At 43.9% G+C, this 27,491-nt stretch overlaps 1 protein-coding gene across 1 annotated transcript; it reads left to right on the forward strand.

Moving 5' to 3' along the window:
- Positions 1 to 735: 735 nt before the first annotated feature.
- Positions 736 to 27,491, forward strand: COPB2 (COPI coat complex subunit beta 2). Its single transcript, XM_073674430.1, has 22 exons — positions 736 to 873; positions 4,534 to 4,671; positions 4,757 to 4,843; positions 6,506 to 6,632; positions 7,276 to 7,424; positions 7,523 to 7,669; positions 7,762 to 7,861; positions 8,306 to 8,448; positions 8,593 to 8,792; positions 8,919 to 9,029; positions 11,845 to 11,933; positions 13,524 to 13,630; positions 13,718 to 13,861; positions 14,126 to 14,256; positions 16,383 to 16,590; positions 16,671 to 16,781; positions 18,605 to 18,819; positions 18,929 to 19,021; positions 19,237 to 19,417; positions 19,513 to 19,581; positions 26,940 to 27,065; positions 27,157 to 27,491. Exons 1-22 carry the CDS (start codon positions 871 to 873, stop codon positions 27,247 to 27,249), a joined length of 2,772 nt encoding a protein of 923 aa, XP_073530531.1. The 5' UTR covers positions 736 to 870; the 3' UTR covers positions 27,250 to 27,491.

The following is a 27,491-nucleotide window of genomic DNA, read 5'->3' on the forward strand; positions in this document are numbered from 1 at the left end:
CAGCAGAAGAGGACCGGAGCGGTGCTGAGAACAGCAGAAGAGGACCGGAGCGGTGCTGAGAACAGCAGAAGAGGACCGGAGCGGTGCTGAGAACAGCAGAAGAGGACCGGAGCGGTGATGAGAACAGCAGAAGCGGCTTGTATTTTACTACAGACATTAGTGATTCTTCTATAGTGGTAAAGTAAAAAAAGAATACCAGAGTGGCGCTTTAATTTAAAAAACAAAGATATTTTGCAGTTACTACTTCATCAAAATTCTTGTACAGTAAATAATGTAACGAAAAACCACACAAAATGCCAGAATTAGTCACCGCACCTCCCCCCCAAAAATTAAGTAATCAAAACATTGTGTGCCCCAAGATACTACTAATAAAAACTCCAGCTCGTAACACAAAATGCAAACTGATGGAACCATACAAAGGTTACCGGTCTATGAATGAAAAAACTAAAACAAAGATTGTTTTTTAAACACTAAAGAAGAGAGCCGTCCGTGTTCTGTATCACCGTAATCGTGCGACCTGCAGAATCACAAGTTCAGCTACAAAACCAAAGAGCAAAAATGAGGATAATCTTTTCTGATAATTCAAGACCAATGAAAGCAACGATTGCCCTAATATTAATCATTATAACTGGCTCCAGGTCGGATAAACCACGACATCTTTATGCCAGTCGCAATATGGCTGCCCGGAAGGTGCGACGTAGCCACGTCATACAATCTCCTAACACTGCCAACCACAAGATGGCGATGCAACGCCAACGGGACTGATCTCATGAGCCGGAAGTGGAAGGGTTTGGAATCTCGCGAGATCTGCCATCAGTCCCGGAAGCTCCACGTCAGTCAGAGGGAGAGAGACCAGGGGGAACCGGAGCCATGGTGAGTGGAGGCCGGAGCTGTGCGCTGTGGACGGGAGCTCTCGGTTGTGTGTCCCGAGTGTCTGTGGGCGGATGGGAATAATGATGTGCTGCAGCATGCTGGGACTTCTAGTTCCCCAATGTGATGATTTCTGTGTCAGGTTGTAGAGAGCTGGCTGACAACTCTGGCCGTGGCAGATGTTACAGTGGTGGTCACCCAGCTTTCCCAGACTCTGAGTGTCACGTCTGCCATTATGTATCACCTGTCCTCCGCACCTGAGGGACCAGTGCTGACAACCCCGGCCAGAGCTCTTAGCCATATTGGTTGTCACCTGCACTGTGCAATTCGTGTGACAACCCGGAGAGGAGGCACCAGGACTCCTGGTTTCTGCTTGTTGTCAGATAGGGCCGTATTCACACGTCCACGTCTGACCGCGCGGAAGATGAAGCCACAGCGGCGTCTGCCAGAGCCGTTCTCTAGAACTGTTCCTTTTGGTTCCAAAATCAGAACAGCGTAGGACACAGCTCCGAGGTTTGTGGCTCATCGGTCTGCAGAATACAGTGTGGCACTGCGCTCATTAACCCTTCGCCTCCACAGACAATTTTCGGCTTTCCATTTGCATGTTTCACCCCCTTCTTCCAGGAGCCATGACTTTTTTTCCCATCTATCTGCTCACATAGCCTTATGAGGATCTTTTTTTTTATTCCGTGGGGTGAGTTGCAGTTTTCATTGACGCTATTAATTTTGTCATGTAATGTATCAGCAAATGGGATGAAATGATTAAAAAAATGCAATTTTGCCATCGATTTTTTTTTTTTTTTTTTTTTTTTTTTTTTTTTGGGGGGGGGGGGGAGGGGGTGTTTCTTACGGTATTTGATGCATGGTAAGAATGACCTGGAGACCCCGGGTCCACGGCGGCCTCTACGCCGCTGCCCCAGTGTTTGTTGCCAGACTGCAGTGTTGATGTCATGACTACAGTGCACCTCCAGTGCGATTATAGTAATATTGGATTTGTGTCGATTTATTTATTTTTTGTTAGTGGTGAAAAAAATTTCAGAAAGTTTTAAAAAGTTTTTTTTTTGTCTCCATTTTCTGGGACCTGCAATGTTATTTTTCCATCAGTTGAGCTGATTGAAGGCTGAAGGTTTTATTGATACCAGAGACAGAGGCATCTAAATTGTTAACAGCAGCGATCAGAGTTCAGCTCCTGAGCACCCTCCACACACTGACCCCAAAACTGAAATACGTGTATATTATGCACTACAGGGTTAAAAAATGGAGGCCAACAAAAGGTGAAATGAGACCTAAGAATAAAGTCCACACGTGGGATATAAAATGTCTGCAGAAAGGGAATGTGCACTAAATTGTGCAGACTGTTAAAATCAGATCTATATATCTGTATGGTGACGCCAGGCGCCTCAGTATATGGTCTCCAGTGATGGTATCTTGTGACCTCTACCGTCTTTGCTGGAGGCTGGCGGAGGACAAGGCTAGTGTAACCCCAGGACAGTCAGGGAGGGTCAGTGTAAGGAAGAGTGAAAACAAGAAATGCTCGGATGTGAGAAGCGTCGGCTCTGAATGGTTCTACAAGATGTTCACATTGGTGAATTGGAACATTTTAAAGGGGTATTCTAGGTATAAGATGTCCATTCCCATCAAGTTCCACTAGGTTAAAATAATAAAGTCAGGTATTAGTCACCCTCCTCTGGTCTGGGATGGCCTCTCCGCCGCTGCCCCAGTGTTTGTTGCCAGACTGCAGTGGTGATGTCCTGACTACAGCGCACATGACTGCTGCAGCCAGTCACTGAAGCTGATGTAGAGCACATGAGCTGCTGAGCTCAGTGATTGACTGCAGCGGTCATGCGCACATGAGTTTATTTTAACCTAGCAGAAGCCAATGGTGATAAAATACTTTTTTTTTTTTTACATATACCTTTTTTTCGGAGGTATTCTTATATTAAACATTTATGGCATATGCAGAAATGCCGTAGATATCCCACAGGATGTTCCATAAATGTCCCATAGACGTCAATCCACATCGGTGTCCAGAACTGGGCCGCACTGAACCTGCGCCTGGAAACGGAGAGGTTGTTCTGTGTCAGCAGCGGTCTCCATTTGTTTGTATGGGAGGAAACATGACTGGAGAGAGCTGTGATGCACGGCCGCCTCTCAACCAGTGGTCTGAAGGGAAAAATGCAGGTTTCAGCAGTTTGAGTTTGACATCCCTGGTATATAGGTTGTCTCTTCGAGGGCAATCTCTTAGAGCAGGGATGTCAAACTCAAACATACAGAGGGCCAAAATAAAAAACTTGGACAAAGTTGCTGGCCAACCAGTATACAGAATAATGGGCCCCACATAGTCCTCCACACAGAATAATGGGCCCCACATAGTCCTCCATACAGAATAATGGGCCCCACATAGTCCTCCACACAGAACAATGGGCCCCACATAGTCCTCCATACAGAATAATGGGCCCCACATAGTCCTCCATACAGAATAATGGGCCCCACATAGTCCTCCATACAGAATAATGGGCCCCACATAGTCCTCCATACAGAATAATGGGCCCCACATAGTCCTCCATACAGAATAATGGGCCCCACATAGTCCTCCACACAGAACAATGGGCCCCACATAGTCCTCCATACAGAATAATGGGCCCCACATAGTCCTCCATACAGAATAATGGGCCCCACATAGTCCTCCATACAGAATAATGGGCCCCACATAGTCCTCCATACAGAATAATGGGCCCCACATAGTCCTCCATACAGAATAATGGGCCCGCCACATAGTCCTCCATACAGAATAATGGGCCCCACATAGTCCTCCATACAGAATAATGGGCCCCACATAGTCCTCCATACAGAATAATGGGCCCGCCACATAGCCCTCCATACAGAATAATGGGCCCGCCACATAGCCTTCCATACAGAATAATGGGCCCGCCACATAGCCCTCCATACAGAATAATGGGCTCGCCACATAGCCCTCCATACAGAATAATGGGCTCGCCACATAGCCCTCCATACAGAATAATGGGCTCGCCACATAGCCCTCCATACAGAATAATGGGCCCGCCACATAGCCCTCCATACAGAATAACGGGCCCGCCACATAGCCCTCCATACAGAATAACGGGCCCGCCACATAGCCCTCCATACAGAATAACGGGCCCGCCACATAGCCCTCCATACAGAATAACGGGCCCGCCACATAGCCCTCCATACAGAATAACGGGCCCGCCACATAGCCCCCCATACAGAATAGCGGGCCCGCCACATAGCCCCCCATACAGAATAACGGGCCCGCCACATAGCCCCCCATACAGAATAAGGGGCCCGCCACATAGCCCCCCATACAGAATAACGGGCCCGCCACATAGCCCCCCATACAGAATAACGGGCCCGCCACATAGCCCCCCATACAGAATAACGGGCCCGCCACATAGCCCCCCATACAGAATAACGGGCCCGCCACATAGCCCCCCATACAGAATAACGGGCCCGCCACATAGCCCTCCATACAGAATAACGGGCCCGCCACATAGCCCTCCATACAGAATAACGGGCCCGCCACATGTGCTGATTATAGTTGGCTACGTGGTGTACGGTGTAGTAATGCTGTATGCAGGTGGCTTATATGTTGATGGTCGTCATAGCCTCATCTGTTATCTGCAGCCTCTGCGACTTGACATCAAGAGGAAGCTGACAGCTCGGTCCGACCGAGTGAAGAGCGTCGACCTGCACCCTACAGAGCCATGGATGCTGGCCAGTCTGTACAATGGCAGTGTGTGTGTATGGAATCACGAGACGCAGGTAATATGGTATCACATGGGACTATATAAATACAGAGGACACGCCATGTTTTCTTGTCCATGAAAACCTGTTGTTGTTCTTCCAGACCCTGGTGAAAACCTTTGAAGTGTGTGATCTACCGGTCAGAGCAGCAAAGTTTGTGGCAAGGAAGAACTGGGTCGTCACCGGAGCAGTGAGTATAAGCGATGCGTCTTCCTACCGGGATCTATGAAATGGGTTTTCTCACACTTGATTGCTGACCGTAACGACTCTTAAGATTCCCCAATTTCTGTTTAGTTGAGCGGTTACTGTGCAGCCGCATTAATTACAGTGTGTGAGATATGCACATGTATGGGGGGCTGATGCTGCCCCCTCATCTGTGCACACTGGGGAATTACCAGGGGGCGATGACTGACCGCCCCCTTTCTGGTAATAATTCTATAGTTGATATATACGGATCCAGTGATTGCTGGGTCTGTGACAGTAAATAAAAGGGATATAAGGGCCTAAGAGAAGAGGAGCCCTAGGACAGTGACTAATATTAAGGCATTATTATCATTATTATGAACAACCAAACTAAATATTAAGTGGATTCTTAGGGTGAGTACATCTTCTTTACTACTTTTGTGCAAATGCTTTCCCTGACACTATTTTTAATTAACCTAGAAAGCCCCTTTATTTTCTTACCTGAAATATTCTCCAAGCTTAATTTATGAGCTTCATTATTTCTCCCTATTACCTTATGCAATGTGTGTGATGCAGGCATGACTGTCTCATATCCCGTCAGTGAGAAGTGCTCTTCTCTTCCTATACCTCCATCAGCTCACGCTTTTAGAAGTTCTGCTTTAGTGTTAACTTCCCTCTATGTGAGGCCGGGTTCATACGAGCGTGTGTAAAGTCACCTGATTGTCATCCATATGTCCATCTTTTCCATACAGAATATAAAAAATAACAGGCCCAATTCATTATCCTATGTAATTTTAGCAATGGTTCTGTTATAAACAGAAGCCATACATATGGTGCCAGTCTGGAATCCTTTGAGTTCTGTGGGTGAGTTTCTTCCAAAAAACGGATAGATTAGGGCGTGCTTTTATTTGCACATGGACACTTGGTCAGTATAGAAAAACATTCATCTCAAGTAGCTCATGCATGGGCATTTTCTCGTGCTTTCCCTTTTGAACATAGGTCAAAAATACGTTCTTCTGAATGAGACCAGACAGGTACTGATTTAGATTATAAACTGTCTGCAGTGGTGTTCTTAAAGTGGATGTCCATAAATTGTAAGTTCTCATAGGACAGGGAAACTTTGTGACAGGGACAACAATTTTAGAATCAGTCATTGTATGAAATCTAAGTAGATGCAGTACTTATTGGCTTAATATCTAGGTAGATGATTGCGTTAAAGAGAATTTTTCAGCAGATTTTTGTTAGGTAATCTGACAACAGAGTGATGTAGAAGCACAGACCCTGATTCCAGCGATGTCACTTAGTTTACTGGGAGCAGCAGATATGATAGAATTACAGTTTTCTCTGCCGCAGATCTAGCAGAGCTCAGAATGCTGAGCCCGGTATAACCCTGCCAACACCACAGCTTTTGTGTACACTGTATAGTGACAGAAAGGTGCTAGTCAGGTGTGGGAGTGTGGTCGGACCAGGAGGCACGAGACACGTAGTCCTGTAGTGATAATCTACAGGATTGTTGTCCTGTAGTGATAATCTCCTACTGATAACACAGCCCAGTAAGTAACACATTGTGGGGATCAGGGTCTCTACCCCTATAGTATGCAAAAACCTTCCGACACATTCTATTTAATTATGGAGTCATTGATCTCGTGGACCTGTACTTTCTTCTAAGGATGACATGCAGATCCGAGTCTTCAACTACAACACCCTGGAGAGAGTCCACATGTTCGAGGCCCACTCCGACTACATCCGCTGCATTGCCGTGCACCCCACCCAGCCTTTCATACTGACCAGCAGTGGTAAGACTTTGAGCTTGTTAACATAAACTGATCTCTCTTATAGGATTTGTGTGGGTATATATAGCCGGGGAGGTAAATTACCTAATATACTGACATTAGGATTAGTATTCCTTCTGCTCCAATCCTAATGAAAAGCAATTAGAGGGAAATTAAATCCCTGATGGGCGACCGTAGAGCTGTAAACAATCGGCTGAGTTCTGTTTGTGATGATCTACAAGTCATAAAACCCACGTCAGCAGGCTGGAACATATCACTAATACCTATTATTTCTAGTGGGGGCCACAGTCCATGACTAGAAAGCCTGGGGTGAAAATTAAGGAATCTAGGTGAGGTCATTTTGGCTTGAAGGTTCTTGCATGGGAACCTTCTAGTGTAAAGCCTGGTATATATCTGTGACCTCTGGGCAGGATATATGGACCCAGCCAGCAATTGTTTTTTCCCTCCATTGTGGTAATTGACTTATTTAAGCTGTTGCTGGAATTAATCTAATGGATCTCATTCCCAGACGTCAGTTGTTGCTTGGTCTTAGATCTGTATCAGAAATAACATTGAGTGCAGCGTTTTATTAACCAGCTAACATGAGAATAACTTGAGATGCTTGTACATGGGAAATGTAGCCTGATGTGCCATCTTTTTCCTGTAGATGACATGCTGATCAAGCTGTGGGACTGGGATAAGAAGTGGTCCTGCTCCCAGGTGTTTGAAGGCCACACACATTACGTCATGCAGATCGTCATTAACCCCAAGGATAACAACCAATTTGCTAGCGCCTCTCTAGATCGCACCATTAAGGTAGAGTATACCAGAGCCTGGTATATAAGATCCAGTGAATTATGGTCTTTATGGATTTTAATGTATATATAATTTCTACTAATCTCTCTGCTGTGCAGGTATGGCAGCTCGGGTCCTCCTCCCCAAACTTCACACTGGAGGGGCATGAGAAAGGGGTGAACTGCATAGACTATTACAGTGGAGGTGACAAACCCTACCTAATCTCTGGAGCTGATGACCGACTGGTCAAGATCTGGGACTACCAGGTTAGTAAAGCGAGCAAACTAGTTAGCGATGTATTAGGCTTTTAGTCTGCTATTCAATTTAAAGATATATTATTATATTTCCTCATATTCAGAACAAAACTTGTGTCCAGACCCTGGAGGGTCACGCTCAGAACGTCTCCTGTGTCAGCTTCCACCCTGAGCTTCCCATTATCATCACTGGCTCAGAAGATGGTACGTGTTCCTTACAATTTTACTTCCCTGTTGGTTGTATTTATTTATTATTTTCTGGAATATTACTGTTCTATGGGGTGGTGTCGCATCACTTTTATCACACTGAACGCTGTGTAAATTGTTATGCACTGGGAAATTTTGTGGAAAAGTTGGTACCAACCCCTGTGACCACTGTACTGATCTCCCTGACCTGTGCAGGAGACCACGGTCACTGAGAGATTGCTGGCTTTAATAATTAAAGTTTTTACGTAAGAAGACTGCTTCTAATTTCAACTCAAAACCGAGATAGTTCAGGATTCTAAAGTGTATGGGCACTTTAAAGAGAAACTGGGGGAATATAATACAGCTAATCTTAACAAAAATATAGACCCATTTAGGACATTGTGCAAATTTAGAGAGCGTTTTTAGTAAGTTTTCCATTTCACAATCTCCATTCTTCTTTAGGGACTGTGAGGATCTGGCATTCTAGCACCTACCGTCTGGAGAGTACCCTGAACTATGGCATGGAGCGGGTGTGGTGTGTGTCTGGTCTTCGTGGCTCCAATAATGTGGCTCTAGGGTACGATGAGGGTAGCATCATCGTCAAGGTGAGGTCTATTGTCAGTTCTGCTGACTGTTCAAATAATTATATGAAGAAATCTGCCTATGGCTTACTTTTGGCTTATGCCATTGTTATCTTTTTACCAAAAAATGTGAATTTGACAGCACGTCGTCTTTCCATATCTCTGTAGTTGGGTCGTGAAGAGCCAGCAATGTCCATGGATGCAAATGGAAAAATAATCTGGGCCAAGCACTCTGAAGTGCAGCAGGCTAATCTGAAAGCCATGGGTGAGACAGAGATTAAAGATGGAGAGAGGCTTCCACTAGCTGTAAAGGACATGGGCAGCTGTGAAATATATCCCCAGACTATCCAACATAACCCTAATGGGAGGTAAGACTGTGTGTGTGTGTGTGGGGGGGAGGGCATAAGGTGCTATGGGGGACACAATACTTCATCTGTGGAGGCTACAATCAATGGGAGTTGTCCGTAAGTACATTTATTTCCAATGTCCTCCAGGTTCGTAGTGGTGTGTGGCGATGGAGAATACATCATTTACACTGCCATGGCCCTAAGAAACAAGAGCTTTGGATCTGCACAAGAATTTGCATGGGCTCACGACTCCTCGGAGTAAGTCTTAACCCCTTCACCCCTGCGCCTGTTTTCACCTTCATGACCAGTAAAATTTTACAGTTCTGACCAGCTTCACATTATGTGGTAATAACTCTGGAACACTTCAATATATCCCAGTGATTCTAAGATTGTGTTTTTTCGCGACACATTATATACTTCATGTTAGTAGTAAATTTAGGCTGATTTTTTTTACATTTATTTGTGAAAATATTGAAATTTTAGGCAAAAATCTGCAATTTTCAAACTTCTAATTTGTATGCCCTTAAAACAGTTATATCACACAACATACAATAGTTAATAAATAACATTTCCCACATATCTACTTTACATCACCATCATTTTTTAAACGTAATTTTTTTTTTCGGTTAGGAATTTATAAGGGTTGAAAGTTGATCACCAATTTCTCAATTTTTCAACAAAGTTTACAAAACCAATTTTCGTAGGGGCCACATCACATTTGAAAGATATTAACTGCTCAGGAGAAAAAATGGCGCAAAAATAAAGTCTTATCCGGTAATAATTATCAAAGATGGTATTAAAACATTCTGACCTGATCCCAGGTTGTACGGCTGCTGAAGATCCACGGGTGATTTCACCAGATTAATATAAAAAAATGGAAGTTTGTGGTCTGTATTCGCGCAGCCACCTGATGAAGTAACGTCAAATGCTAGAGATGATGTAAAAAAAAAAGTGTGTTTTTTTTTTTTTTTAAATTTTTCTATGAAAATTTTATTTTTTTCCCACAAAAATGTTAAGTTATCCCCAAATTTTGCATTTTCACAAGGGTCACAGGGGAAAATGGATCAAACAATTTGTTGTGCAATTTCTCTTGAGTACGCCGATACCCTATATGTGTGTCTGTCTGGGAGCTCGGAAGGGAAGGAGCGCCAACTGAATTCTGGAGCGCAATTTTGGCTGGCATAGATTGTGGATGCCATGACACATTTGAAGAGCCCCTGACATGCCGATTCCATTTTGGAAACTACACCTCTTGAGGAATTCATCTAGGGTTGTAGGGACCATTTTTAACCTTCAGGTGATTCCAGAATTATATAACATTGGGCTGAGTCTATGGAAAGTTACCATTTTTTCCACTAAACTGTTGCTTTGGCCCCAAGTTTTTAATTTTTAAAAGGAGTAATAGAAGAAAATGAACGATACAATTTGTTACGAAATTTCTCCTGAGTACGCCAATACCCCATATGTGGTCGAAAACTACTATTGAGGCACAGTGCAAAGCTCAGAAGGGAAGGAGCGCAATGTTGGAGTTCAGATGTTGCTGGAATGGTTTGAGGGTGCCATGTCACATTAGCAGAGCCCCTGATGTGCCAGAACAGCGGAAACCCTACATAAGTGACCCCATTTTACAAACTGCACCTCTCACTGAATTCATCTAAGGGTGCAGTGATCATATTGACACCACAGATGTGTCATAGAATTTTAAACCATTGGGCAGTGAAGAAAAAAATGATTACATTTTTTCCACAAAAATTTTAGCTCCTGATTTTACATTTTCACATGGGGAAATGGGTAAAAAAGACATCAAAACTTGTCCCACAATTTCTGCTGAACGTGGCAATACCCCATATGTGGCTGTACAGTTCTGCTTAGCCACACGGCGAGACTCGGGAGGGACGGAGCGCTGTTTGACTCTCAGAGAACTAGTTATCGTAGAATAATTTGCGGACTCCATATACAGAGCCCCTAAGTATTAGAAGAGCAGAATCCCCCCTCAAGTGACCCCATTTTGGAAATTATACCCCTTTTGGAATTTATCTTCAGATGCAGTGAGGATTTTGACTCCATGGGTGTTTTCCAGAAATGAGCAGCAGTGGATCTGAGTGAAAAGTGCAAATCTGTCATTGTAGTGCCCAGCTTCTGCTTCTAGAGACATGCACTCATAAATTAAATGGGCTCTCTGGGCATAGTCTAAAGGCCACCGTAGCTGGCAGACCCAGAGGTCATCATGGCAACAATCGGGCCCTCGCGATGACATCGCGCAGGTGCCAATCGCAGCCTTCTAAATGCTGCGATCACTCACGATTGCGGCCTTTAGGGGGTTAAATGGCTCGGGATGGTGCGTGCACCACTCCTGCCCATGACAGGCGAAGCTTGGTTATAACTTACGCTGAGCTCCTGGCGGTGATCATGAGGTCACTGCTCCTGTGCCCGCATGATTGCCATGACATAAATTTAGAACATTTTGTGGTAACCTGTTCCCGACCATGATATAGTCTTACGTCAAATGTAGTGAAATGGGTTAATATTTATTGCAGTAAGGCATAAACATGATTTATGGATGTAATCATAAATGTAATTATCAGAATTAATAGGATTATAGGTATTAAAGAGGTTGTCCTATTAAAATATATTATCGCCTGTCCACAGGATAGACGATAACATTATTTATCGGCGAGGGTCTGACAGCCCTTAACCTGCGCCAATTGCCAGACCTTTTATCCACATTAGAATGGAGCGGCGCGCTCTGTCTCTGCTCCATTCACTCCCTGTGGGACTACTGACCGCCGCGCTCTGCTTTTTCTGGCAGCCTAATAAAGAATAGACGCAGCGGCGGTCAGGCATCTGACCTGTACTGCCATCTTTTAATGAAGATCACTGTTCACCATTGGGGATAAATATTCCTCATTTTACTAATAGGTGCAGGTCCCAGGGGTGGGACACCCGCCGATCAGTGAGCTATTGCCAATCCTGGGAATAGGTGATAAATTTTTTTTTTAACCAGACAACCCCTATGATGTCATTCTGCTTCATGTGAGCCTCCTCCTAATGATGCTTCCTGTCTTACCTGAAGGTACGCCATCCGAGAAAGCAGCAGTTTAGTGAAGATTTTCAAAAACTTCAAAGAAAAGAAGAGTTTTAAGCCAGACTTTGGTGCAGAAGGTTAGTTATGGGACACGTTATGTTCATGATGTGCAATTTTGTGTCTTTCTCTTACACAAGTGAGCAATTTAGAATTGTTTGCAATGGTTGATAGAAGACCACTGTCTTCCAAAAGTGTGATCTGTCACTGTATACTTTTCTTCTAGTGTCTTACTTGGTCAGGTTGTAATTTTCTTTCTGAAGATGCATGAATATTTTACACTGTCTACCTGATTGATCAGGTCTTGTTTATTGATAGACCATCAATATCAGATTGGCAAGAGTCCGGCTACCAGCATCCCTGCTGATCAGCTCCAGTGAGCGGCACCTTTACATTTTACCAGGCACAGTTCTGTACATTGCGCGGTGGATGTACCTGGTATTGGAGCTCATTTTCATTCATTTAAATAGGACTGAGCTCCAGTACCAAGTGTATGGAAGACTATGTCTAGTAATCAGTTTAGGGAATTTGGATCTCACCAGGATGCCATCACAGTTTTATAATCAGCTGATCGATGGGTGTGCTGGGAGTCAGAACCTCACCCACCACTAGGATGTGCCATCAGTATTATAGTGATTTTACAGCACCTCTCGCTACGCCAACAGGTGGAGAGAAGTAGCGGCACCCGATAACTTTTTTTTTCTTTAAAAGTCTACAAAAATCCCTTTGAAGAGGACCTCTTTTAGAATGTGTTTATATTGCTTTAATTTCTCATCTCTATTGTGGAGATGTTAGCTAGTAAAGTATATATACTTGTTTTTTTGCTAAAAACAAGAGTGCATCAGCAGAGATTTCTTTCTGGGGACATGTACTTTTTCCTCTCTATGACGTTGACCAATCATAAGCAGGAGGTGCCTCGCAGCTCTCCTCCCGCAGATCTAACTGCTGTGAAATGAGAAATGCAGAGATGTTTGTAATGACACACAGATCTGTCCACATCACTTGCCGGCACATGCTATAATTACGGGGAGGGAAGTAGAGCAGAGTATCCTTACAAGCATCTCTTGCTGCTCTTCTCTTAGTGCGGTCAGCTCTGCTGTACTACCCTTTCGTCTCACACTAACTGCTGTGAAATGAGAGATGCCGAGATGTTTGTAATGACACACAGCTCTCTGCTCACCTCAATTGCTTGTAATCACAGTAGGTGCAGACAGTGAGATCAGTAATGGGAGCCGGGTGGTCATTACATGTCTCATACAGAGAAAGTCTGTTTTAATCTTCTCTGGTGGTATGTTCTTTTTATCCCCCCTAGTAAATGCCACAAGAGATGAATCTCTGCCAATGCCATCTAAGTCTTAGTGAACATTTGCTTATAGATTTTACAAGTTAATGTCTCCACAGCAGAGAGGAGAAATGTAAAAAAAAAAAAAAAAAAAGAAAATTCCGTTTTATTTGGCTCTACAGCCACTATTCCATGATGTGGCCATGCTAAAATTGGTGAGCGGTCTGCTTTAAACCATATTGAAAGTTTATGGAAGTGATAGATAAGGTAAACTATTGGGTTCACCCCGTCTGTGAGAAGATTTACCCGGCTGGCTAGTGCTTTATAATGAACAGTTCAGTAGCAGAAACAATTTGTGTTGCTCATTAATGTCTCCCTCTAATTTCAGGTATCTATGGAGGATTCTTACTAGGTGTGCGATCTGTGAACGGTTTGGCCTTCTATGACTGGGAGAATACAGAGCTGGTCCGGAGGATAGAAATTCAGCCAAAACATGTGATTGTGACACTTTTGCTATTGCTGAGTTTATCATTTGCTGCATCGGTTATTTCTTACCCTTTGACCATTCTCATTGTTTGCCAGATTTTCTGGTCGGACTCTGGAGAGCTGGTGTGCATTGCTACAGAAGAATCTTTCTTTATCCTGAAATACCTCTCTGAGAAGGTAGCCACCGCCCAGGAGACTCATGAAGGCGTTTCTGAGGATGGCATAGAAGATGCTTTTGAGGTAAGCAGAGATTATTAGTTTGTGGCCTAGAACAAACAACCCCCCCTAAAAGTCTTACCTTTCCCATGGCTGACACCTTGGTTAGCAGTATTTATCTCTGAGTGCTCCCTGCCTTCCTGTCCACACGATGGACAAGCACCACATCAGATGGACCCGAGAGCAGCCCTGGTAGCACATAGGAAGGGGCACATCACCACATAGATAGGCAGTTCTAATAAAGGTTGCTGATCCATAAGGCTGTAATTCTGACTTTTTTTTTTTAAGGTGCTTGGTGAAATTCAGGAGATCGTGAAAACCGGTCTCTGGGTTGGAGACTGTTTCATCTACACCAGTACAGTAAACCGACTCAACTATTATGTAGGTGGAGAAATTGTTACCATTGCACATTTGGACAGGTGAGTGATAACTTATGTTGGTGCATAGTTACGGCATATTCACATTTCGATTGCAGTTTACATTGTGGGTATACGTCAGGAGGATACAACCAATGAGTATATACACCCCTTTAGGGATGAGTAGATATGTATTACCAAATTACCCGGAGGGTAAATAAACCCTAATTAAGGGATGTATTATAACGTGACTTTTATTATTACATTTTTAAAAAGTGGTAATTTAAATGTAAAATTACATCATGTTGTCTCTGTTAGGTTTTAGAAATAAAATATTTCAAAAATATCAGGTTCATTAATCAATCTAGATATATTCCTGAAATCTGGTTATTTTATTAGTTCTATGCTAATCACACATTATAAAATATATATATATATATATATATATATATGTATGTATGTTTTAGTGAGCACCAGGGAATTGATAAATGAACCTATGAGCTGCAGCATAGGGGAGTTAGCATAGAACTAGTAAAATAACCAGATTGATCAATGAACTATATGAATCCCAGAGATTGAGATTTTAGGAATATATCTGCATTGAGTAATGAACCAGATAGGTTTTAGAGATAGAATATTTCAGAAATAACATGGACAGGCTGGTGTAATTTTAAATTTACCACTTTTTAAAAATGTAATAATAAGTCATGTTTTAAAAAGTCCCTTAATTAGGGTTTATTTACCCTCCGGTTAATTTGGTAAAACATACATCAGGAGGATCTCCCAGAAGGCTTTGATGTACGGCATATAGAAGCCTATGACATCCATGTTACAAAAAATATAACTTTTTTGTCGTATTGTTGGTAACTTAACTATACCACTTAACACCATAACTTCATATAAGCCTATTCCTGGATTATAAAAAGGTCCGCTGTGCCATACACTTATTTCTAAGTCTGAAAAATCAAGTTACAAATTTGACTTACAGTGTAAAAACTAGCCTGGACTAGTCTGGCCTTGGATCTTGTAGTCACACCCAGGGTGCATAACATTAACTTCAGAGGCGACATCACCATGAGGCTCTGCAATTCTCACACATGAACGCGATGTTGTGCCTTCCTGGCCATGTGCAGTGAAGTCGGGGTTACACTCCCTGGCATCATAGAAAGTGCTTATGCCCAGAGAAGCATTAGTGACACCGATCCTGCTTCACTGCAGCTGATGGCACATAATGATTGGCATCAATAATGCCTACCGGAGCATGCACAGTGCGCTGACTAAAGAAGCACTCCTTCTGCCATCAAAGTTTTTATCCTCTTAATATATTGCAATCATCATATTATATGGCACTGTGTACTTACAATTGCTCATTTCTCTGCTCTATGTAGAAACAGAAAGTCTCTTGTTCCTGCATTTATCATTTCCCTCTTCATCTTCTGACCCAGCTGCTGCTCCTCCTTCTGCCAGGGACTTTTGCAGTGACTGATGACTCATACAGGGAAAATTTACCTCCTTTTTCTACATAGAGCTTAGAAGAATTCAGGTAGTTAGTTTTTAATCACGTGATGTCATAGACCTGGTGGAAAACAGAACAATTTGCTGGGTAGAAAGGCAAAATAAACAGTTGTAAGTACACAGCGCTATATAATATGATGATTGCAAGATATTAAGAGGATAAAAACTTTGATGGGAGGAGTGCTTCTTTAAGCTAGGGAGCAGGCACCCGGCTTCGTGCAGGAAATGTTGCTTGTCATGTTCCCTTGGGCGTGATTACAAAATCTAAGGACGGATTAGTCTTAACTAATTTTATTTCTGAAAACCAAATTTATAACTTGATTTTTTTAGATTTAGAAGTAATGTATGGCACATAAAGGCTCTTTTATAATTGAGGAATAGGCCTATATACAGTTATGGTGGCAGCTTAGGAGGGCTGGGGAGCTGACTGGTTCCCTTTTACCAGACCATTGCACAGTGATTCCTTGAGTGTATTTGTTCTATTTTAGACTTAGGCCAGTCTTGCATCCATCACCCAGTTGTACCTGGAGTAGTAGTAGTGGTTCTTTGTCTCATGTAGTTGGTCAGGTGAACACTTGGGATCATAACCCGTTAGCTAGCCTACGTGATCACTGTACATCAGTGGCTGCTTGTGACTTCTCCGTACCCACCACCTTGCTTTCTCCCCTATGTAGAACCATGTACTTGCTGGGGTACATACCTAAAGATAATCGCCTGTACCTGGGAGACAAAGAACTGAACATAGTCAGCTACTCTCTGCTGGTGTCGGTCCTGGAGTATCAGACCGCTGTAATGAGGAGAGACTTCAGCATGGCAGACAAAGTAATCCCAACTATCCCGAAAGAGCAGAGGACACGTGTTGCCCACTTTCTGGAGAAACAAGTAAGGACATGATTTTCTAACCTCTCACCTTGTATGAGATGGCATTCAGTGTGTGACAATACATGGCGTTCTGTTTGTAGGGCTTCAAACAACAAGCGCTGGCGGTCTCCACAGATCCGGAGCATCGCTTTGAGCTGGCGCTGCAGCTGGGAGAACTCAAAATTGCATATCAGCTGGCGGTGGAAGCAGAGGTAACGTGCGGTCTGTGGTTGGATTCTGTAAGATATGTAGGACTCGATTCTCACGCCTTACATTTGGATTCCCATGCACCATCATCATCACATCCATACTACATTATCTTCGCGTTCTGTAAGATTCTTACAGGTTGTCCCAAACTAATAAAACATATCTGCTTTCTTTCAAAAACATCACTTGACCCTGTGTGGTATTGCCGCTCAGCTCCATTCACTGGAAAGGAGCCAACCCGAAGTACCAGACACAGCCCTTTCGACTGGTGTGGTGCTGATCCTGCAAAAAAAAAAAAAAAAAAAACAGCCATGTTTTTCTTATCTTGGACAACTCCATAACCTTTTTAGGACTCAGCCAATTTTTATTTTTATGGTTTTGTTTTTCCTCTTTTTTTCCTTTTTGTTTTTCCATTGATATAGCCACATGAGGGTATGTTGTTTTTTTGCAGGACGAGTTGTAGTTTTAAATGGCACCATCAATGTTGTTATCTAATGTACTGAAAGATGGGAACAAATTCCAAGTGAGATTGTGAAAAAAAGCCATTTTGCCATTGTTTTTACATTATTTATTGTACAGTTACCAATATGATTAGCCAGGTCAGTACGATTGTAGTGATACAAAAATGAGTTTCGTTTTAAAAAAAAAAAAAAAAAAAAAAAAAAAATGGAGTATGTTGCCACTTTCTGAAACCCGTAACTTTTTTATTTTTCTGTCGGTGTAGCTGTATGAGGAATTTAGTTTTAAATGCAACGTTCTAGTTTTTATTAATACCATCTTGGGGCACGTACGACGTTTTGAACACTTTGCATTGCATTTTTTGGGTGGTTATATCATTTTATATTTTAACAGACCAGACTTTACAGATGCAAAAATACCCAATATGAATATATATTTTTTAAATTTATTTCTGAATTGGAAAAAGGGGGTGATTCCGATTTTTATGTTTTTTTCTTCTTAATATTTTTAAAAACTTTTTTTTTTTTTTTTTTTAATTTCCACCTTCGGGGACTTTTAACCTGCAATCATTTGATTCGAAGACTAACAGGAAACCTGTCACCTGAAAATAATCTGCAGACTAATAGCGTTATTAACCTGCCCGGCACCTACGGGGAGAAAATGAACTTTATTCCCCTGCGGCAGCATTCGGCTTCAGTCATGAGGGTGGCACCGGTGCGGGTTCAGTCACCGCTTTGTATATAGAGTGTGGCAGCTGTAACTGCGCCCCCTGCCCCGACTGTAAGAAGACCCTGACGCAGTGCGAGTGCCAGTCATGGCCGGGGGCTGGGTTTCAGCTGCCCCGCCGTCGCCCCTGTGACTGAAACTTGAATGCTGCCAGAGGGAATAAAGTTTATTTTCTCCTGTCAGCGTTGGGCTATGTGTGGGCATCGGGCAGGTTAATAACGGAATTAACCTGTAGATTAACGCCATATCTGCAGGTTAATAGCATTTTTTATAATTGTGGGTTCCCTTTAAGTTTTACAGTATTTAGTAAAAATCACAATCTCCTTTGCCACAGGCTGCAATGGCATCCTGGGGTCTCCGCCAGGAAGGTGTGATGGGCGGCCAATTACACCACCAGTGTTGTGCCACAGTTAAATGCCACTGTCATAGATTGAAGTGGTTAAACAGTAGAAATCAGAGACAGCTGCATAGGCAGGTGCTGCCATGGAGCGGGAAGGGGTTAATGGTTGAGAGATGTAGTAAGTGTTGGATTACTGCATATAAAGAGACTTGTTTTCTGGGTGGGTTTTCTTCTGGTTTATATTCTCTTTAGTACTTGGTGCTAATAGTAATTTTCCGGTTTTCTTTTTCTTTCTGTCTGTAGTCTGAACAGAAGTGGAAGCAGCTGGCTGAATTGGCCATCAGCAAGTGCCAGTTTGGCCTGGCCCAGGAGTGTCTGCACAACGCTCAGGACTATGGAGGTCTACTTCTGTTAGCTACGTCTTCTGGAAATGCCTCCATGGTGAACAAGCTGGCAGAGGGGGCAGAGAGAGATGGCAAGAACAACGTGGCTTTCTTGAGCTACTTTTTATTGGGGAAGTAAGTGCCGGCAGAGTAAACCTGCCCTTGTAAATTATTAGACTTTTCCTTTGTCTTGCATTGGAGAAGTTGGTTTGCGTTGTCACAATCGTTACTTTTTCATTTTCAGAATAGACACTTGCCTGGAGCTATTGATTTCCACTGGTCGTCTGCCTGAGGCGGCCTTCCTGGCACGTACATACCTGCCGAGTCAGGTGTCCAGGTAGAAATGCTGAGTTTTTATTCTATGGGATTTTCTCCTAGTATAGACATTATTGTATGACTATTCTGTGGGCTTAAAAGAAATATCTAGTAAAATATGGACATTTCATCTCATGAATGTTCTATCTCCAGGATCTGATTTTCCAGTGAAATGTGCACTAGAACCATCTGGCACATGTAATAGGCGATGAATTTAGCTTTAATTTGTGTTACTAGGGTGGTAAAGCTGTGGAAGGAAAGTCTGTCTAAAATCAACCAGAAGGCTGCGGACTCCTTGGCTGACCCCACCGAGTATGAGAATTTGTTTCCTGGATTGAAAGAGGCCTTTTTGGGTGAGCAGTTCCTGAAGCAGAAAGGCACAATGCTGCGTCCTGGCAGCGAGTATCGCCATGTCACTGTGAGTACCTGGGCAATGCTTGGCATTTCTGTAAGGCTGGTTACCTAACCAAAGGCTAATGTAGTGAAGGCTGTCGTTCATCTCCATTTGTGCAGCCAAATGAAGAGAGAAATGTCTTGGAAGAAGCAAAGGGATTTGAACCCTCTGAAGAGGCCGCCATAGCGGTGAGTTCTGCTCCATAATTCCCCTTTGTGTATGAACGAATGAATCAATGTTCAATATAAAAGTTTGTAAATCATCACATTGTGCTCACTGCATACTGTGAGGCTTCTCCGGTGTCGGCATCAGGAGCAGCGGTCATGTACCCGCAAGTTTGCAATATGCATTCTCCTGGCCACAATCTGACTAGATGCAAGCCTCCTCGCTCAATGCAACTGTATTGAGCTAGGCCGGAAACAGTCTAGTCTGAATGTGGCTTAATGTACTTGCCTTTATTCAAATAGGCACGTACATAAGCCAGTCATAGGCAGCTGGTGACCTGTATGCTATAGTGCCCCCTTCAGGAGGAGTCTTGTTTGTGCTGATATCAGGGCTTTCTTGCTTTTGGAGGAAAGCTATTTGCCCAATGTTTCAGGAGATACATAAATAAGCAGCATCACATAGTAAAGAGGATTTCTGTTACTGTTGAATGTGGGCAGTAGCAATTGTTCGGCCGTCAGCTATCTAATCTACATGGGTCCTTTGTTGTTGTAGGATTTTTGCAAGACTTTCTTTTAGCAACAAGCAGAAAATGCTGCAGACTAATGAACAGTGTTGTGGGGGCGAGGGGATATTGTTAACCTGTCATGTTCCCAAACACTATTGACTGGCAAATGTAGGGTTAATCTGCAGATTAATAGTGTTACAATGCCATCTGACCACCGTACTAATAGCGCAGCTACCTGGAGAAAATTACCTTTATTCCTCCTGGGAGCCGATGTATTTGTCATAGAGTCGCGTCGGAGAGGATACAGTGACTGCTCAGTACAGTGAGCGGCGGCTGTAAGCGCACACCGACACTGACAGCTGGCTTTGTCATAGAGGCGCGTCGGAGAGGATACAGAGACTGCTCAGTACAGTGAGCGGCGGCTGTAAGCGCACACCGACACTGACAGCTGGCTTTGTCATAGAGGCGCGTCGGAGAGGATACAGAGACTGCTCAGTACAGTGAGCCGCGGCTGTAAGTGCACACCGACACTGACAGCTGGCTTTGTCATAGAGGCGCGTCGGAGAGGATACAGAGACTGCTCAGTACAGTGAGCCGCGGCTGTAAGTGCACACCGACACTGACAGCTGGCTTTGTCATAGAGGCGCGTCGGAGAGGATACAGTGACTGCTCAGTACAGTGAGCGGCGGCTGTAAGCGCACACCGACACTGACAGCTGGCTTTGTCATAGAGGCGCGTCGGAGAGGATACAGAGACTGCTCAGTACAGTGAGCGGCGGCTGTAAGTGCACACCGACACTGACAGCTGGCTTTGTCATAGAGGCGCGTCGGAGAGGATACAGAGACTGCTCAGTACAGTGAGCGGCGGCTGTAAGCGCACACCGACACTGACAGCTGGCTTTGTCATAGAGGCGCGTCGGAGAAGATACAGTGACTGCTCAGTACAGTGAGCGGCGGCTGTAAGTGCACACCGACACTGACAGCTGGCTTTGTCATAGAGGCGCGTCGGAGAGGATACAGTGACTGCTCAGTACAGTGAGCGGCGGCTGTAAGCGCACACCGACACTGACAGCTGTATTTGTCATAGAGGCGCGTCGGAGAGGATACAGAGACTGCTCAGTACAGTGAGCGGCGGCTGTAAGCGCACACCGACACTGACAGCTGTATTTGTCATAGAGGCGCGTCGGAGAGGATACAGAGACTGCTCAGTACAGTGAGCGGCGGCTGTAAGTGCACACCGACACTGACAGCTGGCTTTGTCATAGAGGCGCGTCGGAGAGGATACAGTGACTGCTCAGTACAGTGAGCGGCGGCTGTAAGCGCACACCGACACTGACAGCTGTATTTGTCATAGAGGCGCGTCGGAGAGGATACAGAGACTGCTCAGTACAGTGAGCGGCGGCTGTAAGCGCACACCGACACTGACAGCTGGCTTTGTCATAGAGGCGCGTCAGAGAGGATACAGTGACTGCTCAGTACAGTGAGCGGCGGCTGTAAGCGCACACCGACACTGACAGCTGGCTTTGTCATAGAGGCGCGTCGGAGAGGATACAGAGACTGCTCAGTACAGTGAGCCGCGGCTGTAAGTGCACACCGACATTGACAGCTGGCTTTGTCATAGAGGCGCGTCAGAGAGGATACAGTGACTGCTCAGTACAGTGAGCGGCGGCTGTAAGCGCACACCGACACTGACAGCTGGCTTTGTCATAGAGGCGCGTCGGAGAGGATACAGAGACTGCTCAGTACAGTGAGCAGCGGCTGTAAGTGCACACCGACACTGACAGCTGGCTTTGTCATAGAGGCACGCATGAGAGGATACAGTAACTGTTCGGTACAGTGAGCGGCGGCTGTAAGTGCACACCGACACTGTGACAGCCGGCTTTGCAGTGTAATTGTACAGACTTAGCTGGCAAAGTGGCGGGGTGTGCTGACAGCTGCCACTCACAATGCTGTAGCCCCTCCATGCACAGCTTGATGATTAAAAGCCGGCGGCTCCTGGGAGGAATAGAGTTCATGTCTTCCCAGTAGCCGCACTTTCAGAAAGGCGATTGGACAGCATTGTAATTAACCTGCAGATTATCCTTTTATCTGCGGGTTAATAGTGTTCGGGGACATGATAGGTTCCATTTATGGTACCCTTCACACCTCACACTAAGACATGCCAGAGCCAATGTCATAAGTTAATAGTGTGTAGGTATGTGCTGGAGGTGATTGCAGTAACCAAAAATGATATAGGGACCCATTTATTTAAAGGGAATCTGTCGCCAGGTTTTTGCTTCCTCAGTTAAGAGCAGCCTGATGTAGGCCGAGAGACCCTGAATACAACAATGTGTCACTTAGATTACTGGGTGCAGCAGTTCTGACACAATCAGAGTTTTTAGATTTAGCGATGAAGAAGAGCTGAGAAAGCTGCCCCCGCCCACACCAGGCTCTTTATATACAATATCCATAGACAGTGAGGTGTTTAGTTGCTGGACTAGTCCTGCAATGTTAATCTCTTAGTAATAAATCCTTCACAGTTAGTTAACAGCACACACTTTGACAAAGTGACACATCCCTGAATTTAGTGTTTCAGCCTCTATCTCCAGCTGTCTTCAGATTACATAGCAAAAACCTGCTGACAGATTCCCTTTAACCCCTTTCTGACGTATAACCTAATAGTACGTCTTGGTGACCTGGGCCAGTTGGACCAATGACGTATTATTAGGTCATACGGCGATCGCGCCTGCACACAAGCAGTACGGGGCTACGCCGTCGGGTGTCAGCTGATTGTCACAGCTGACACCTGGTACTATGTGCAGGGAGCGGTCCCGCACTGCTCCTGGCACATTAACCCCCTCAATGCTGCGATCGAAGTCAATCTCTGCATTGCAGTGGCAAGGGGAGGTGATCGGGATACTCACCTCCTCTTCCGGCCTCCAGCACTGTCTGCCGCGGCTTCCCGGATGTTGCCATGACGACCCGATATCGTCATGACAACATCCAGGTCACCAGATAGCAGGAAGATTTTTTGGTCATGCGCAGTGCATGACCAAACTATCTTCTCACTGTGCAGCGCTGACAGCCTGTATAGCACAGGTATGGTGCTCCATTCCTGTGCTATACAGGCGATCAGAATAAAAAAAGTGAAAGTCCCATAGTGGGACAAAGTCTAAAAATAAAAAAACTGTCAAAGTGAAAAAATAAATAAAAAAATTGTAAAAATATTAAAAAAAATAATCCAATAAAAATATAATGTACCCATCAATAAATATTATGAAAAAAAAAAACAATAAAAGTACACATATTTGGTATCACCGCGTCCGGAACAACCTGACCTATAAAACTGTCCCACTAGTTAACCCCTTTAGTCAACACGGTAAAAAAAAAAAAAAATAGCAAAAAACAATGCTTTATCATCATACCGCCAAACAAAAAATGAAATAACACGTGATCAAAAAGACGAATATAAATAAAAATGGTACTGCTGAAAACGTCATCTTGTCTCGCAAAAAACAAGCCGCCATACAGCTCCATCAGCCGAAAAATAAAAAAAGTTATAGCTCTCAGAATAAAGCGATGCAAAAAAATATTTTTTTCTATAAAATGGCTTTTATTGTGTAAAAGCGCCAAAACATAGAAAAACTATATAAATGCGGTACCGCTGTAAACGTACTGACCTGAAGAATAACGCTGCCTTATCAATTTTACCACACGCGGAACAGCATAAAAAAAAAACATTTAAAAAATTCTGGAATTGCTGTTTTTTGTTTATTCTGCCTCCCAAGAATCGTAATCGAAAGCGATCAAAAAATGTCAAGTGCCTGAAAATGGCACCAATAAAAACGTCAACTCATCCTGCAAAAAACAAGCTGTCACATGACTGTCGGCCAAAATATGGAAAAATTATAGCTCTCAAAATATGGCGATGCAAAAACTAGATTTTACAAAATATGTGTCTTTTAGTGTGTGACAGCTGTCAATCATAAAAACCCAATATGATTCTGGTATCGCTGTAATCGCACCGACTCAAAGAATAAAGTCGTCTAATCACTTATACCGCACGAGGAACGGCGTAAAAAATAAACTCTAGGGTTAGGGTTGGGCTAGGGTTAGGGTTGGGCTAGGGTTAGGGTTGGGCTAGGGTTAGGGTTGGGCTAGGGTTAGGGTTGGGCTAGGGTTAGGGTTGGGCTAGGGTTAGGGTTGGGCTAGGGTTAGGGTTGGGCTAGGGCTAGGGTTGGGCTAGGGCTAGGGCTGGGCTAGGGTTGGGCTAGGGCTAGGGTTGGGCTAGGGCTAGGGTTGGGCTAGGGCTAGGGTTGGGCTAGGGCTAGGGTTGGGCTAGGGCTAGGGTTGGGCTAGGGCTAGGGTTGGGCTAGGGCTAGGGTTGGGCTAGGGCTAGGGTTGGGCTAGGGCTAGGGTTGGGCTAGGGCTAGGGTTGGGCTAGGGCTAGGGTTAGGGCTAGGGCTAGGGTTAGGGTTGGGTTAGGGTTGGGATTTTTTTCAAAAGTAAAAAAAAAAAAAAAGATATGGTGACTAGTGTTGAGCGCAAGTGCTCGCTACTTGAGTTTGCATCGGATGCTCAGGAATGCACTGAGTATCAAGGGTGCTCAAGTGACATGCTCGAGTCTCTACCCCATATGCTTCGTGGCCAAAAAAAACTTGCGGGGATCGCCTGCCATGCACGAGCGATCCTGCATGTTTTTTTTGGGGTGTCTAATAACCATGAAACATGCGAGCGGGGACTCGAGCATGTCACTCGAACACCCGCGATACATGGTGCATACCTGAGTACCTGATGCAAACTCAAGTAGCAGCACTTGCGCTCAAGACTAATGACAACTTATTCAATATGATGACCTAATGTTATCAAATTCTGTGTCGTACCTCTGGATTCAAAATGTTCACTATACCCCTTGATAAAATCCTTAAGGGGTATAGTTTCCAAAATGGGGTCACTTGTTGGGGGGTTCCACTGTTTAGGCACATCAGGGGCTCTCCAAACGCGATATGGCGTCCGCTCTCAATTCCAGACAATTTTGCGTTCAAAAAGTCACACAATGTTCCTTCCTTTCTGAACTCTGCCGTGCATCCAATTTCCCCACATATGGGGTATTGGCGTACTCAGGAGAAATTGCACAACAGTTTTTGGGGTCCATTTTCTCCTCTTACCCTTGTGAAAATAAAAAAATTGGGGCTAAAACATTATTTTTGTGGAAAAAGTTTGATTTTTTTTTTATTTTCACGGCTCCATGTTATAAACTTCTGCAAAGCACTTGGGGGTTCAGGGTGCTCACCACACATCTAGATAAGTTCCCTGAGGGGTCTAGTTTCCAAAATGATGTCACTTGTGGGGTTTTTTCACTGTTTAGGCACATCAGGGGCACATCCGCTAAGTATTCAAGTAAATTTTACATTCAAAAAGTCAAATGGCCCTCCTTCCCTTTCGAACCCTGCCGTGCGCCCAAACAGTGGTTTTCCCCCACATATGGGGTATCTGCTTACTCAGGAGAAATTGCACAACAAACTGCATGGTGCAATTTCTCCTGTTACCCTTATGATAATGCAAAACTGGGGGCTGAAAAACATTTTTGTGGGAAAAATGTTAAAATTTTATTTTTACGGCTCAATATTATAAATTTCTGTGAAGCACCTGGGGGGTCAAGATGCTCACCACACACCTAGATAAGTTCCCTGAGGGGTCTAGTTTCCAAAATGGTGTCACTTTTGGGGGGTTTCCACTGTTTAGGTACATCAGGGGCTCTCCAAATGCAACATGGCGTCCGCTAATTATTCAAGCAAATTTTACATTCAAAAAGTCAAATGGCGCTCCTTCTCTTCCGAGCCCTGCCATGCGCCCAAACAGTGGTTTTCCCCCACATATGGGGTATCTGCGTGCTCAGGGGAAATTGCACAACAAATTTTGGGGTCCATTTTTTCCTGTTACCGATGCGAAAATAAAAAAAAATTGGGTCTAAAGTAACATTTTTGTGAAAAAAGTTAAATGTTAATTTTTTTCTTCCACATTCCAAAAATTCCTGTGAAGCACCTGAAGGGTTAATAAAGTTCTTGAGTGTGGTTTTGAGCACCTTGAGGGGTGCAGTTTTTAGAATGGTGTCACTTTTGGGTATTTTCTGTCATAAAGACCCCTTAAAGTCACTTCAAATGTGATGTGGTCCCTAAAAAAATGGTTTTGTAAATTTTGTTGGAAAAATGAGAAAACGCTGGTCATCTTTTAACCCTTATAGCTCCCTAATAAAAAAAAATTTTGGTTCCAAAATTGTACTGATGTAAAGTAGACATGTGGGAAATTTTATTTATTAACTATTTTGTGTGACATATCTCTCTGATTTTCGCCAAATTTCTGTTTTTTTTCACAAATAAATGCAACTGATATCGAAGAAATTTTACCCCTATCATGAAGTACAATGTGTCGCGAAAAAACAGTCTCAGAATCAGGGGGATCCGTTGAAGCGTTCCAGAGTAATTACCTCATAAAGTGACAGTGGTCAGAATTGTAAAAATTGGCCTGGTCATTAACGTGCAAACCACCATCGGGGGTAAAGGGGTTAAGAAAGATATTTTAAAGGCTGGCCTAAGGCAATGGTCACAGTTTGCTGCCTATTCCGCACTGTGCTGTAGACTTCCATCTAGATACCCAAAAAACAATATTAATATTTCTCTCTCTCCTTTGCCCCCCACGTAATCACTGCTTTGTTGAGGCAATCGGAGTCCAAAATATGAAATGTCAGACTGTTTCACATAGTTTCTGGCAGTTTTTGTCTTTTTCTCAAACACAATAGCGTTCCGTACCACTTTTGCAAAGATATGCAACTTTAAAGTACACAGCTCCTCATAGATTCCTATCAGCTGTTGTAATACTGATGTGAATGTTGTTGTAGGAAGAGGAAAAAGAAAGCGAAGCCACTCCCCCAGTAGCAGCACCTATCCCCACAGTGCCAGCACCAAAATCACCCAGCCCCGTGCCAGCGACAGAACCGCCTGCATCCAAAACCTCAGAAGAGAAGGTAGGTGCTGTTAACTGATGTTAATGGCCATACTCTGCAGCACCAGGGCTGTTGGGTTGTGATATAAACTGTGAGCTGATCTTATTTTTAGGCTTTCCTGGACTTGGAAGAGGACCTGGACAACATGGAATTAGATGACATCGACACAACAGACATAAACCTGGATGATGAGCTTTCTGACTAAACTGTATTCAACAGAATTTTAATTTAAGTGACCAAAATGGCTTTTTCCAGTTTTTTGGCCAAACTGCACTTGGGATCGGTTTGATGATCATGCTCCATGTCTAGACACAGTCCATCAGTGTAGCAGCAGGGCCTTCCTTGTACATTTCCTTATCATTAACTCTTCTCTACTATTTTGACGAAACGTAAACCTTTGATTTCTGTGCATTAACTCAATAAAAGTTATTGCGAACTTGTCTACTA

The sequence above is a fragment of the Phyllobates terribilis genome, unplaced genomic scaffold (genome assembly GCF_046119375.1).
Source record: "Phyllobates terribilis strain yellow unplaced genomic scaffold, ASM4611937v1 Scaffold_3__8_contigs__length_932513732, whole genome shotgun sequence".
NCBI lineage: Eukaryota > Metazoa > Chordata > Amphibia > Anura > Dendrobatidae > Phyllobates > Phyllobates terribilis.

What these genes read in the sequence shown, in the direction of transcription:
- COPB2 (XM_073674430.1), top strand. An exon ending in CTCTAGATCGCACCATTAAG is followed by an intron (nt 7,425 to 7,522) that starts GTAGAGTATACC and finishes TCTGCTGTGCAG; the next exon opens with GTATGGCAGCTCGGGTCCTC. An exon ending in TGGGCTCACGACTCCTCGGA is followed by an intron (nt 9,030 to 11,844) that starts GTAAGTCTTAAC and finishes TCTTACCTGAAG; the next exon opens with GTACGCCATCCGAGAAAGCA.